The 15,600-nt window shown below is 35.2% G+C and overlaps 1 protein-coding gene across 1 annotated transcript in view; it reads right to left on the bottom strand.

Annotated features, from left to right (window-relative positions):
* NEDD4 (NEDD4 E3 ubiquitin protein ligase) overlaps nt 1–15,600 on the bottom strand; it is a 124,672-nt gene that overhangs the window by 95,030 nt on the left and 14,042 nt on the right. Inside the window, 3 exon segments of the mRNA XM_047766288.1 lie at nt 9,509–9,547; nt 9,650–9,728; nt 12,839–12,912. Of these exon segments, the coding sequence (XP_047622244.1) occupies nt 9,509–9,547; nt 9,650–9,728; nt 12,839–12,912 (192 nt within the window).

Genomic DNA, 15,600 nt, shown 5'->3' with positions numbered 1-15,600 from the left:
AGGTATGCTGTATCAGATACAGTGCTCTATACATGTCAAATAGGTTAAGTTGATTGACAGTAATGTTCAAATCTTTTATGTACTTACTGGCTTTTTTTGGGGGGGCTAGTTGTTTTATCAATTATTGAGAGAAAAGTGATAAAATCTTCAGCTATTCTGGATTTATTTATTTAGTTCTGTCCATATTTGCTTCATAATTTTGTAGCTCTTTTATCACGTGTATTCATAGAATTGTCCTTCTTCTTGATAAATACGTGCTTTATGACCATGAAATCTCTCCGGTAATGCTCTTCATCCTTAAGTCTACTTCCTCTAGTGATAATGCAGCCATATCAGGATACTGTTTTGTTTGGCTTAGTGTATAGTATATCTTTTTCTGTACTTATAACCTGTCTGTATCTCTTGTAAAAAGCAAGTAAGTGAATCTTGCTTTCATGGTAAAAATATTATTGAGATGGTCAGCTTTGTGGTTTATCTATTTCTTTTATATTTTTTAATTCCTCTTTTCTTTCTCTTTGTCTTTAAAAAATAGGAATTGAGTAGTTCTTGGTATTCCATTTCATTTCCTTTAATGGACTTTACCTATAATTTTTCATTTTAATTTCTCTGTGATGGTGCTAAGGATTACAATATGCATCCTTAAATATCACAATTATGACATACAGAGTTGAATCACTTGAATCACTTAAAAGTGATTCAAGTGATTCAAGAGAACCTACATAGGTCGGTCCCAGCTGACCATGTACCTTTGAATCTATCCACTGGGTTCTCTTTGCTTGCTCTCAAAGACTGGGAACAGCAAGTGTTCTACAGCCTGGCCATTCTTGTCCAACACAGGACTTCTCTAATAGGCAACCTTTGCAAGGAGACTCTCCATGAGCCTGGAGACTTTCTCAGAACTGTGCTCCTGTGCAAGGCTCTTCCTACCCAATCCTTTCACCCCTCTCCTTGCCCAGGTGTTAAGCCTGCATCATAAGAAGGCTCTTCCCATGTGCTTCTCCAGTAAACCTCCTGCATATCTAATTCCATCTTGGTTATCTGTTTCTTAGAGGGCCCAAACCAACACAGATGGTATGAGCAGTGGGGTTTTAGGAGTAGACCACACTCGCTTGGCTGGCAAGAATCTCCCCATCCTTAGCAGAATGTGAGACACACACAGCCCTTGGCAGAAGATGGTGGTCCAATTCCTAAAGACTTATCTGGTGATGTCCTATGGACTGTCCTGATGGAGAGGGACACCCTTGCCAGTGTGATGCTTAAGGCACTTAAAAGGTAAGAAAAGAACAATGCGTACAAAGATAATAAAGTTGGCTAGTTACTACTATTAACGACTTATCCTTCTGTAATAAGATTCAGCACTTCCCTGCCATGCAGGCCAACACTGTAGAGACTGCCCCCCCTCCCCAAGGAGCTGCCTCTCCTCTCTCCTGGTTAGCAAGAAAACATCCAGTGTTAAACCCCAACATAACCAGCTGGGCCTGATACAAGATGAAAGAGATTACATCTGGAAGAAGCTTCAATAATTAAATAGCAAGTCCTGGCAGGGGCCAGGGGAATATCCCTGAAACTATGATGCTTAATCAAAGGGGTAGAAACATAACATTGGATAAGCAAGAATTCATTGACTTGGGGGAACTTTCTCAGGACAAATGATTGAATGTCCTGTCAAGAACCCTAGGAGATGAAGCCAACTTACTGCAAAAGTGGCTCCTAGAAGTCTAAGAAAATAATAAGCCAAGTAGAAATGCCTGAGTTTGCCCTGGCACACAGTAGGGGAAGGGAGAATAAGGCCAAGGTAAGTTCACATGTTGGAATAAAAGACAGATAGACAGACACGTAGATAGATAGACTGATTTAGATATATCTATATATCTATACAGATATAAAGATATATAGATAATATATAAATGTTTACATATACATAAATAATATGAAGCCAAATACCTATCAGATGCTTATGTTCCATGAAAGAGCCCAGAGGGACACCATGAGCCACAGTGATAGGTGTGTGCTAGTGAGAGGGGCAGCAGTATCACCAAGAAGTGCAGTGGTGGCTCTCTTTTGAATGCCAGGACTGATGGTAGGAGAGGTGGCCACAGAGCTGGGCTCCTTAATAGCCAGACATGGGGATGAGCCTCCCTGTCTCCAGTAATACAGAGGTCTGCCAGTGGCATCTCATTGCCACAGTTGAGGGGGCTACATTACTGTAATTATCAGCCAGGGCGGAGGGGCAGTGAAGTTGACTCAACCTGCAGAGTACAGGGCATGGCATCCCTAAGGGCAAAACAGCCAGGCGACCAACAAAAGTGCAGCTGAACATCTATAATTATAAGAAGGAAGAAAGGACAAGCAGGTGGCTAAGGACATTGCCCTAATTAAAAGAAAAGTCATAAATCCCTCATGCAGTTCCCCAACCTAAGCCAATTTTCAGATTCAAAGCCCATTGACTGAAGAAGTAAACTAGTCCTTAGAAAGGGCTGCATCACTGCAGAAAGAGTATACTATAATAACTCCTTCCTTCCTCCTCCAAAAGGACTATGGCCATTTATCTGGGGGACTGTACATTGGGGAAAAAGGAATAATCAGACATACTGAGAGCTGTTGGAAACAAAAGCCCAAAGCATCATATGGCTTCCATACTAAAACAAGGACTTAAAGGGAACAGATAACATATGGAATTCTGGCTATGCTTAGCTTATACTGAGTTCACTGGTTCTGTGGGTTTATCCAGTAGTCAATCCACCAAGTGTACAACTGGGACTGACACACTGGAAGCTGGATCTCTTCATTACTACAACCACGTTGAATCCACGGCTTGTGGGATGTTAGAGCTATCATAGTGAGAAGGCCAAGAGGAAGCCTCTGACCAAGAGAGTAAATCTAGATATGACCAAAAAAGCACAGGAAGAAAAGAAAAAATCAACATCATGAAAATTAAAAACTTTTGTGTTTCAAAGGACATCATCAATAAAGTCAAAAGACCTAACCCACAGAATGGGAGAAGATTTTTGCAACAGCGACTTGAATCTGGAAATATAAAAAACTGTAACATCTCAATAACAAAAGACAAATAACCCAAAAAAAATAGGCAAAGGATATGAACAGACATGTCTCCAAAGAAGATATAAAATAGGCCAATAAACTCATGAAAACATGCTCAACAAATTAGCCATCAAGGAAATGCAGATCAAAACCACAATGGGATATCATTTCAGACCCACTAGGAGGGCTATGACAAAAAGTCAGATGATAACAAGTGGTGTCAAGTGTGTGGGGACATGAGAATGCTCATACCCTACTGGTGGGAATGTAAAAGAGTAAAGCCACTTTGGCAGTTTGGCAGTTCCTCATGTGATCCAGCAATCCAGCTGGATGAAAATATATGTCTACACAAAAACTTGTATACAAATGTTCACAGCACCATTATTCATAATAGTTAAAAGTGGAAACAACCTAGATGTCCAATGGATATACAGGTAAAGTGTGGTTATCCATATAATGGAATATTATTTGGCAATAAAAAAGAAATTAGGTATTGATACATGCTATAACATGGTTGAATCTTGAAAACATTATGCATAGTGAAAGAAGCCAGACACAAAGGACCACAAATTATATGACAATATTTATATGAAATGTCAAAAATAGGCAAATCTCTGTAAGAGACTTAAAATAAATTGGTAGTTGCCTGGGAAGAGAGGCAGATATTGGGGGAGAATGAGGAGTGACAGGTAATACGCATGGGATTTCTTTTTGGGGTGATGAAAGTGTTCTAAAATTGATTTTGGTGATGGTTGTATAACTGTGAATATACTAAAAACCACTGAAATGTACATTTGGAGTGGGTGAGTCATATGTTAATTTTATCTTAATGAAGCTGTTTAAGAAACAAAAATATTGTAACCTATTGGGAATGTCAGAAATTAGTACCACCATTAAAGACCTGAAGGATATAAGAATGGTCCCTGTAATATGTTCACACTTCATTCTCCAGTCCGATCCTTGCAGAAACCACAATAGCCTCAATCACTTGCTGGATCCCAGACATGAGGAGTCCAGAGTGCCCTGGGCAGCAGCTGTAGACTGTAATTCAACAGGATCCGTGACACGTCCCCTAGAAAGAGGGTGCTCCCTCTGGGGACTTAGACCTCTAACTTAGCAAAGCCCAGAGTTCCAGGAACAGGAAGCACACAGTCCTCCAGGGGTCTTTGGAAATGATAAGCGGGCCCACTCCTACTTCTATTCCTTTGTTTGTGGACCATGTACACTTTTCGTTGTGAACACAGCCTCACACTGAGGTCTTTGGTTCAATGATTGACCTGGCACTCCACCTTTACAGAGTATTGCCTCCACACTCGTGCTTCAACTGTGTCATCAGTAGGACATTTCATGGCTCTACCAGGCTGCCTGCTTCTGGATGGTGCTGCAGATGATGTGACCAGGGCATCCATGGTCATGGGCTCATTCCTGCACCTTCTTCTCTGTGAACTGGGTCCCCTGTAAGGATGAAATTTTGCATGGGTTTCCATCCCTACGGAACATGAATTCTGTAAACCCCCAGATAATTGCTGGCTGAGGTTCTGCAGATAGGAAAGGCAAATCCATGTCCATAAGCAACTTGAGGGCAAATTACTGGCCCTTTCAGAATGGAAGGGGCCCAATTTAGTAAACTTATCACAAAATGGCTATGACTCTGAGGGTTAATGGTCTATAGTTTTATTTTCTTATAAAACCTTTGGTCTGGTTTTGGCATCAGAGTGATGCTGGCCTTATGAATGAATTGGGAAATGTTCCTTCTTTTAGTTTCAGTAAGACCCTGTGTAGAGTTGGAATTATTTATTCCTTAAATATGTGGTAGAATTCAACAGTGGAACTACTTGGGTTCAAAGTGTTCTTTGTTGGATGGTTTTTAACTTCAAATACAATTTATTTATGATATACAACACTTTTTTCAGGTAATTTATTTATTTGTTGCTTTTTAGGGCCACAACTGCAACACATGGAAGTTCCCAGGCTAGGGGCTAAGTCAGAGCTACAGCTGCCAGTCTACACCATAGCCACAGCAACTTGGGATCCAAGCTTCATCTGCGTCCTACACCACAGCTCACAGCAACGTCGGATCCTTAACCCAGTGAGCAAGGCCAGGGATCAAAACTGCATCCTCATGGACACTAGCTGGATTTGTTTCTGCTGCACCACAATGAGAACTCCTATTTCTTACTAAAGTTTTTGTTTTTTTATGATTTTTATTTTTTCCATTATAGTTGATTTACAGTGTTCTGTTGATATCTACTGTATAGCAAAGTGATGCAGTTATATATATATATATATATTCCTTTTCTCACATTATCCTCCATCATGTTCCATCACAAGTGACCGGATATAATTCCCTGTACTATCCAGCAGGATCTCACTGCTTATCCACTCCAAATGCAATAGTTCGCATCTACTAATCCCAAATTCCCAGTCCATTCCACTCCCTCCCCTCCCCCTTGGTAACCACAAGTCTGTTCTCTGAGTCCATGAGTTTATTTTCTGTGGAAAGGTTCACTTGTACTGTATATTAGATTCCAGATATATGTGATATCACATGGTATTTGTCTTTCTCTTTCTGACTTAACTTCACTTAGTATGAGAATCTCCAGTTTCATCCACGTTCCTGCAAATGCTATTATTTGGTTCTTTTTTATGACTGAGTAGTAATTCTTTGTGTATATATACCACATCTTCTTAATCCACTCATCTGTTGATGGACATTTAGGTTGTTTCCATGTCTTGGCTATTGTGAATAGTGCTGCAATGAGCATACGAGTAGTGCATGTATCTTTTTCAAGAAAAGATTTGTCCAGATATATGCCCAAGAGTGGGATTGCTGGATCACATGGCAGCTCTATATTTAGTTTACCGAGGTACTTAAAGTTTTGATAGTACATGTCTTTAAAGGAATTGGTCCATTTCATCTGTTACTGAATTTATGGGCACAGAATTGTTTACTGTATCCAATATTATCCATTTAATGTCTGTCAATTCTGTAATGATGCTACTTTCTAGTTTAGGGCAAAACCCTAGACAAACAATACTTCTTTAGAAACAATAAACCTTTCTTTTCTAGTATAATTTAAATATAATGCTATATATTTTTCTCTAAGCACTGATTTAGCTACACTCTACAAAATTTGATGTATTTTTATTTCATTCTGTTAAGATATTTTCTAATTCCCCCTGAGAATTCTTATTTGATTCATGGATTATTTAGCAGTATGTTGTTTAACTTCCAAATATTTGGGGATATTTCATATATTTTTGTGTTACTAATTCCTACTTTAATTCCATTACAGTCAGAGACTATATATTTTGCAATACTTCTTTTCTTTTAAATTTGTTGAGACATGTGTTTTGGCCCTGATTACTCAATAAATATTTCATGTGTAATTTTATTTATTTATTTATTTTTTGGTCTTTTTTGTCTTTTTGGGGGCCGCACCCACGGCATATGGAGGTTCCCAGGCTAGGGGTCTAATTGGAGTTGTAGCTGCTGGCCTATACCACAGCCACAGCAACACCAGATCTGAGCTGTGTCTGTAACCTACATCACAGCTCACAGCAATGCTGGATCCTTAACCCACTGAGCGAGACCAGGGATGGAACCCGCATCCTCATGGATGCTCGGGTTTGCTCACCTCTGAGCCATGATGGAAACTCCTCCATGTGCAATTTTAAAGATGATGTGTTCTGCTATTATTGGGTAGACAGTCCATAAATGTCAATAAGGCAAAAATGATTTGATAGTGTTGTTCAGGATTTCTATATCTTACTGAATTTTTGGTCTATATATTCTAGCAATTGCTGAGAGAAGAAAAGTCTTTCAAGTAAAATTCTCTTATTTTTCTTCAGTTTAGAATATCGTTATTACACTGTCATTCCCAAAGGATACTTTTAATAGAGATATAATTCTGGATTGACTCTTTTTTCTTTCTTTGCTACCTTAATTATTCTGTTTCATTAGTTTCTAATGAGAAACCCATAATTATTTGAATCACTGTTCCCCTATACATAATATGTCATTTCCCCTGGCTGCTCTCAAGATCTTTTCTTTATCTTTGGTATCAGCCTTTGATTATGATGTGTCCAAGCATCATTTTCTTTACATACAGTTTGGGTTTCACTGAACTTCTTTAACCTGTAAATGCATGTATTTCACTAAATTTGGAAATTTTGGTCTACTATTTCAAATACTTTTCTCCACTAATGTCTTTTTCCTCTTCAAAAACTTCAATGACCCAAATATTAGACTCTTTTAGTATTGTCCACAGGTTTCTTAATTTCTACTAATTTTTTTTCCTATCTTCATTTTCTGTTGTTTGGATGAGATAATTTCTACTTACTATCTTCAAAGTCACTGATTCTTTTCACTGTTATCTATATCCTGTTATTGAGCTCACTTGGACTTTTATATTTTCAGACATTATATTCTTAAATTCTAAAATTTACATTTTATTCTTTTTTATAATTATTTCTCTGCCAAGAACGTCTATCTTCCCATTTCAAGACTGTTTACTTTTATACCATGGAGTGTGGTTATGATGGCTATAATAACTCCTTTAAAGGGTTTTACAAATAATTCCAAAGTCTGGATCATTTTAGGATTGGCATTTGCTAACTGTCTTTTTTGTTAAAAGAATTGGTCATATTTTCATGGTTTGTACTGTGTAAAATAATTCTGAATATACTTTGAATATTATAACTGTAAAACTCTGGGTCCTGCTAAAAATCCTTAATAGCTTTAGTTTTTATAGCCTCAGGTTAAGTTTGATGCTCTACTATTGCATCATGACTAAAACTGAGAGTGTTAAATTTTTTTAAGTCTTTAGAAAACTAACAATAGCTGAATATGTCTTTACTATAGTAATAACAAAAAGCTATGTTCAAAGGAAAAAGGCTAGATACAACCTCATTAAAACTGGGAACAATACAAATGTCTATCCCTACTATGGTTAAACATTATCTGACATGTGTAAGCCAATGAAAATTCAAGACAGAAAAAAGTAGGAAGTACAAAAAAACTTCAGTACAATGAAAACACATATATTTCTAAGACAAATGCAAATAAAATAAGTAAAATAATAATAAAAGTGCAAATAAGTTTTTTTAAAACTCAACCACTTTTAAAAGTCTCTGCCAAGCAACATTTCTGCCAAAGAAGCAATCAAAAACAGAGGTTATCAAATCTGGAATTTATTCTAAATGCGAAAGTAAACCAGAAATTTAGCTTCATATTTCTCCATATTATACTGAGTCATCCAGCAGACTCAATACTATTTGCTCAAGAATATAAAATTTCCAACCTGATTTAAAATGCTGTTTTTATGCCATACTAAATAGGGTGAGGAAGATCCTTCTCTAAACAAGAAAAACCAGAAGCACTATGGTTGGTGCTGGTGTTTGCTGGTGATCTTTAATAACGGTTTCTCAAACTTTTGCTTCAGCAGTTTCCTTCCTCCCAACTCACTTTATTAAAATAAAACAAACAAAAACCCTTCAAATGTGAAATACAGAAGAGTGGCTTCTATTTCCCTGACTGAAATCAATTGTTGGCACCATAGAAGCCTCCAGAGAGGCTGGTGTTTCAGAAATGGTCAGCTGCATCAAACACTGCTAAGAGCATGAGTAAGATGAGATTAGATGAACACGGCATTGTGGAGGTCACTGGTGACCTTAGTAAAGCAGTTTAATTAAGTGATGTGGGTGTAAGGCTAGAATGTATAGCAGATAAATAGAAATGACAGGGGCAGGCAACTCTTTTAAGGATGTTGGTTATTCAGGTGAAGAAAGAAGTGAGTCAACAGCTAAGGGGAAATATAAGGTCAAAAAATAATGTTTAAAGATGGAATGTACAAATGGGAATAATCCAGCAGAGAAGGAGAGATTACTGATATTTATCTGCCACTGCTGGTAGGGTGTTTATTCTGGCATCAGGAAGGACTCTTACCCTGTCGGCATAAGGAGACACTGTCAGTTTGAGGACCCAACTGGGAGCCTGAGATAAGCACTGCTTGGAGTTTGCTCTTATGAGATAGTGAGGGGGGGTGAGGAAGAATGCAGGAACATAAATGAAGGGTATATTCACTTGTTGGTGGGCCCTCATCATTTCTTGTCTGGATCAATGCATTTAATAAATGACTGGAGAGACCAAATATTGCATCATCTTTAAGGGAAAACATAAAAATTTGCAAAATTGGAATAAAACTCTAAATCAGAATTAAACTAGAGTAAGATAATTCCAGGTTTATGATAATCTTTTCCTCTTCATTAACTTACCTATATTTTTTCATGATGAGATAAATGGTTTCAGGGCTATGTCATCCTGGGGATACCTAGATTTAACTCTTTTACATTTTTAACAAATTCTTATGAGATACATTTTAGAATATTGTAATTGAGAACTTACCATTCTAACCTACTGAGAACAAAATATTTGCTGTTATAATGAAATAAAGTGCATACGTACTCTGAATAGTATTTCTTCATTCCATTTTGGATTCAAAGTCTAAAAGATAATAAACATAGTATAATTAACTGTTTAATATTTTGTCATCTAAAAATAAAACAAAGCATATTTTTAAATACTTTGAACACTGCTAAGTCTAACCTTTTTAATGGTTTTCGTTTGCACACTTGTAAAAACTCCATTCATTGGGTCATATAACGTCACTCTCACATAAGGATCACTGTTAAAATTTAAAAACAAGTTAATTGCTGTTTGTTTCCAAACTCAGGTTATTCAGACTATAAAAATCACAGAATTTTCCTTGTTAACAATTTCTACAATTATTTTCTACACTTAAAAGTAAGGATTCTTTAGGCAGGGGTAAGTAAGTATAGTAACTTTTGCATCTTGTTAAAAATCTAAAATACCATGTTAGTGAAATAGACAAAGAATTAGAAAACCTTTTAATCACAACTTAATGATTTCCAATCTTTTTAGACATTTTATTTGATTTTTATTCCATTCTTTCCTCTTTTGAGTTAAGAAAGTTAACTCAATGATTCAAGTATATTCTATGTACAGGATTCAGACCATCTTTGCAAGACCTCAGGTTGTTCCAAGTTACCTTATATATGTATAAGCTCTTTTTACAAAACAAAGACAAAGTGCTTCATTTCAAAATAATTATGTGCTATGTACCCCTTTTACAAAGAGATGTGGAAAAGGAGTTTTCCAATTCATGAACACGGCATATTTATCCACTGGTTTAGATCTTCAATTTCCTTCAGCAATACTTTTAGTTTTCAATGTACAGTTCTTGCAAATCTTTTGTTAAGTTTATTTCTAAGTTTTTAAGTTTTACACTATTGTAAACATATTTTTAAAATTCATTTTCCAATTGTCCAGTGACTGATAGGATATAAACATATAACTAATTTTGGTGCTTTGAACTTTTTTCTTATGGCCTTGTATCTTAGTTTTAGCAACTTTTTCATAGATTTTTAGGATTTTCTATGTATACAATGAGACTATCTGCAAATAAAAAGTTTTATTCTTGGAAAACTGTATTTTTTTTTCTTACTATAGTACATGGCTGTATTATTTTTTTTTTCTTACCATATTACATGGCTAGGACATCCAGTATTGTATTGAAATGAATGTGAGAGCAGACAATCTTTCTTATTCCTGAGTTTAAGTAGAGAGCATTCAGACTGTCATCATTGGGTATGATGTTAGCTATTGATTTTCTCACAGAAAACTTTAATCAGGTCTAGAATTTCCATCTGTCCCTAGTTTGCTAAGAGTTTTCTATCATGAATGGGTGCTGAATTTTGTCAGATCCTTTTTCTGCTTTTATTGAAATGACTTTTTAAAAATTCTATATGGTAAATTACATTGATTAATTTTCAGATGTTAAACCAATCTTACATGTTATTATTAGTTTGTTGAGAGTTTTTATCATAAAAGGGTTTTGAATTTTGTCAAATGCTCTTTCCACATCTATTGAGATGATTGTGCATTTCTTCTTCTGTACGACATTAATATGATGGGCTACGGTTACTGATTTAAAAAAAAAATTTTTTTTTTGTCTTTTGCCATTTCTTGGGCCGCTTCTGTAGCATACGGAGGTTCCCAGGCTAGAAGTCTAATCAGAGCTGCAGCTGCCAGCCTACACTAGAGCCACAGCAATGCGGGATCTGAGCCGCGTCTGTGACCTACACCACAGCTCACGGCAACACCGGATCCTTAACCCACTGAGAAAGGCCAGGGATCAAACCCGCAACCTCATGGTTCCTAGTCAGATTCGTTAACCACTGAGCCATGACAGGAATTCCCGATTTTTTTTAAATGTTGAAGAAAGCTTGTATTCATAGGAAAAATCCCACCTAGTCTAATAAAGCTGTATATGATTCAATACTGGGCTATTCAAGTTTTCTACTTCTTCGGTGACTAATTTTGGTAATTTCTGCCTTTCAAAGATTTTGTCTACTTCATCTAAGTTGTGCATGATTCTTTACTGTGATGAAGTTGGGCACAGTGTTCCTTTTTGTCATTTTCAATTCTATAGGATCTATAGTGATGCCCCTGCTTTTATTCCCATTACAGTAACCTGTGCCTTCTCTCTTTTGCTCTTCATCAGTCTAGCTAGAAGTTTAAAATTTTTATGGATCCTTTCAAGGAACAAGCTTTTGATTTCAATAACTTTTTTCTATCATTGTCCATTTTCTATTCAAAGCAACTCAGCTATGGAAAAAAGATCTAAACAGATAATAGGATTGCTGCTCAAGAAACAGAGTTTCTGATTCTTGCCAAGTAAGATAATTAACTGCATACTAAAATTTTAAAAAATACTCATCAGAGAGAAAGTACAAAATCCAGTGTCCACAGCTTAATACTTATAATGTCTAAGATATAATCCAAAACTATATAATCTATTAAAAAAACAGGAAAATATTTTGAATCTGCTATTGTATGTGTGATTCACAGTCAGCTAGAAATGTCAGTAAAACATCATTTGGAAATCTCCTCTCCAGTTCTTTCCCTTCCAGAATCCCCACCACCACTATGTTTTCTTCAGATTCAAGTTTTCTGATTACGCAGGCCAAGAATATTACAATTTTCCCATTTTCTGATTCCAAGTGGCCTTAGACTAATTTATAAAACTGGGGACTCAGTGCAACTCCCCACCTCCAAACATGGACTCTCTACTAGACTCTACCTGTTCTATTCACTCTCCAATGCCTTTAAATTTCTGCTTTTTTGTAATATGTTCAGAGTTTATGGTTGTTATCTGCTCGAGGATTAGTCTATTAGAATTTTACTGATTCCTAGAAACGGAACTCAAAAATGTATCTTACGACTACCACTCTGAGTGGTATACTTTTGCCTAATTTCACAAACTCAATAATTCAGATATCAGGGAATTTAGTAAACCATCAACTGGGAATATTGTTCTACCTCATACAACAGTTTACTAAAAATGTTACTCAACTTTTAATTTAAAGTTTGGAAAAAAATTATTATTATTTTTTTTGGTCTTTTTGCTATCTCTTGGGCCGCTGTCGCGGCATATGGAGGTTCCCAGGCTAGGGGTCTAATTAGAACTGTAGCCACCAGCCTATGCCAGAGCCACAGCAACACGGGATCCGAGCCGCGTCTGTGACCTACACCACATCTCACGGCAACACCGGATCCTTAACCCACTGAGCAAGGCCAGGGACCAAACCCGCAATCTCATGGTTCCTAGTCGGATTCATTAACCACTGCGTCACTATGGGAACTTCAAAGTTTGGAAAAAATTAATCAGCAAAAAGAAAATTTAAAAATTACAACCCAACTTGTTATACTTACCTAGCTCCCAAGATATCCTTCTTGGCAAGGCCTATTCCAGCTATAACTTTTACCCTCACAATTCGAGAATTTTCCTAAAATACAAAAATTTGTGTTTTATTTTCATGTAATTTTTAACTTAAGACAATGTAATCATGATATTAAAATTAATTCAAAGAATCTTTTTTAGGAATTAATTTGATTCAAAGCTATATAAAAGACAATGAAAATTAGATTGTTATTTGTAATGACCTGATTATCTACAAAGAAAAGCAAAAAAAAACTAGAGTCAAATTGTTGGAATGAATAAGAATATATCATTGCTTACAAGAAATCTAGTCAAATTATTGGAACTTTTATGAATTTATCATTGTTGCTATGTACATGACCACACAAAATTGAGAGTTCAGAGTCATTTGTAATAACTATTTAATCAAGTAATTATTTAAAAAAACCCCATTCAATAAACTATTAAAACTATAATGATATTATAATATATGAAATATTAAATTTCTTGGTTATCATAATATTATAAGGCTTTATTTATATAAGAATGTCTTACTTTTAAGAGATACATATTGAAGTATTTAGGGATAAACTATGATAAAGTTTACAATGTACTCTGAAATGGCTCAACAAATAAAAAGTTAAACATGAGTGTATGTGTGTGTATATGGAAATAAAGAGAATGAGCAAAATGTTACCAATCTGTGCTAATGGATAATCAGATGTTTGTTATACTACTCTTTTCACTGTCCCAAAGATTTGAAATTGTTCAAAATAAAAAGTAGATTAAAAAATACTACAAAAGAGAAAGCATATTTAAAAAATTCAGAAGTAAGCTAAATTGTCAGATACAGAGAATATAATTTATAAGAAATGTCAAAAACTTTTACAGTAAAATTTTCAAATTACTAAAGCAAATAAGGCAAATGTAAATAAAGGAAGAAATTCACTGTGTTCTTGGATGCAAATATTTAATATCTTTATTTGTTTCCTCCAAAGTAACTTATACATTCAATACAATTCCAATTTTCTAAAATTCATAGGGAATAATGAGAATGAGTAAAGAGGTAAATAATAACACTTGATCACTGTCTTACACTGTATAAAAAAACAAGTTCCAGATACATTAAAATTTAAAAGTGAAAAAGAAAACTTTAAAAATTTCATAAGATATTTTAAAATAATTTTATGACATTAAAGTAGGAAAAGATTTTTTAAAAGTAAAAACCCTAATGGAAAAAGACACTAGAGTTGAAATTAAAATTATATATATATTTTGTATGAAAAAAGACACTATGAGCAAAATGAAAGACAAGGCGAAAACAGGGTAAAGCATCTAAAATACGCATCATTGACAAATTTTGATTATCCAGAATATATAAAGAATTCCTAAAAGTCAATGAGTGATATTTAAAGACTACAATACAAGAAATCATGGAAAATGGCCAATAAACACATGAAAAGATTCTCAATTTCACTGGTCAAAAGAGAGAACTCAAGAAATTCCCTGGTAGGAGAGTAGATTAAAGATCTAGGATTATCACTGCTATGGCATGGATTTGATCCTTAGCCTGGAAACTTCTGCAGGCCACGGGCACCTAAGTCAAATAAGTAAATAAGTAAACTCCAATACATCGTTGGTGGGAGTGTAAAGCAAAGAATCATTCTGAAGTGATATTTGGCAATATCTACTGAAGTTCTAAATCAATAACCCATTGTACTTTTAGATATATCCCCTAGATAAACTCTCACTCATGTACACAAGGCCATAAACATAACAGTACTCTCAGTAGCATTTATAAGATCAACAAAGAGGAAATAAATGCTGCCCATCAAAGAGCAACCTAAACTAAATTCTATTTTAAAATTATTCCATCAGCAAGTAGTAGGTCATATTCCTTTCTGAGGAGAGGTCTGGGTGGGGAAAAATATATATATCATGGGGCATTTATTTTAGGTCTTTTCCATTTCTAAATACTTAGAACCACCCTCATTCTTGGAAGTTTGACTTAATAAATATAACTGAAATATTCTATTTACTCTAAAATTCAGATGACATATTCAAATAACATAAAAATCCTTGGCTAGAGAAGCTAGGTAAAATAGCACTTTTCTCCATCACCAAGTAAAATTAAATACACAGCTGATCTTGCAAGAAAGAAGGGAAAAATTCAGGAATCAGAACAAAAGATAGAATTGAAAACAGAGAGGAAAACATAAACTGAAATTTCAGTTTTCTGTAGGGATTGATGCCCTAAAATCTGAAGGTCAGATTTTCCTGGAAGGTCACTGAATAATTAGGCCAATTAAAATATTCCATAGGCCCTACAGCCAAATTCTTCTGTATCGGTTGACTGGGAAGTGGCTACTTAGTAGGTCCTTATCTCCAAGACTAATTCTGAAAATTAGAAATATTTTCCATGATAACTTAATTAATAAATATAACCCTCTCAGGTGGTAAAATATAATCAGAAGTCCCCTCAGGAAGTAATATTATTTAATAATCTTATATTTTCAAAGTGCAGATAAGCTTTTATAAATTGTATATGACCTTAAGTGAGGAAAGAAATTATCAAACCCTTCTTAAAAGCTCAGTCCATATTTGTGGAGCTCCTGATTTAAAAACCATCCATGTTAGGATACAAAATTAATACACAGAAATCTCTTGCATTCCTATACACTAACAATAAAAGATCAGAAAGAGAAATTAAGGAAACAATCCCATTTACCACTGCATCAAAAATAATAAAATACTTAGGAATAAACCTATTTAAGGA

Source organism: Phacochoerus africanus, chromosome 2 (genome assembly GCF_016906955.1).
Source record: "Phacochoerus africanus isolate WHEZ1 chromosome 2, ROS_Pafr_v1, whole genome shotgun sequence".
NCBI lineage: Eukaryota > Metazoa > Chordata > Mammalia > Artiodactyla > Suidae > Phacochoerus > Phacochoerus africanus.
Note: the sequence above shows the minus strand (reverse complement) of the source record. Positions and strands in the feature narration are given on the sequence as shown.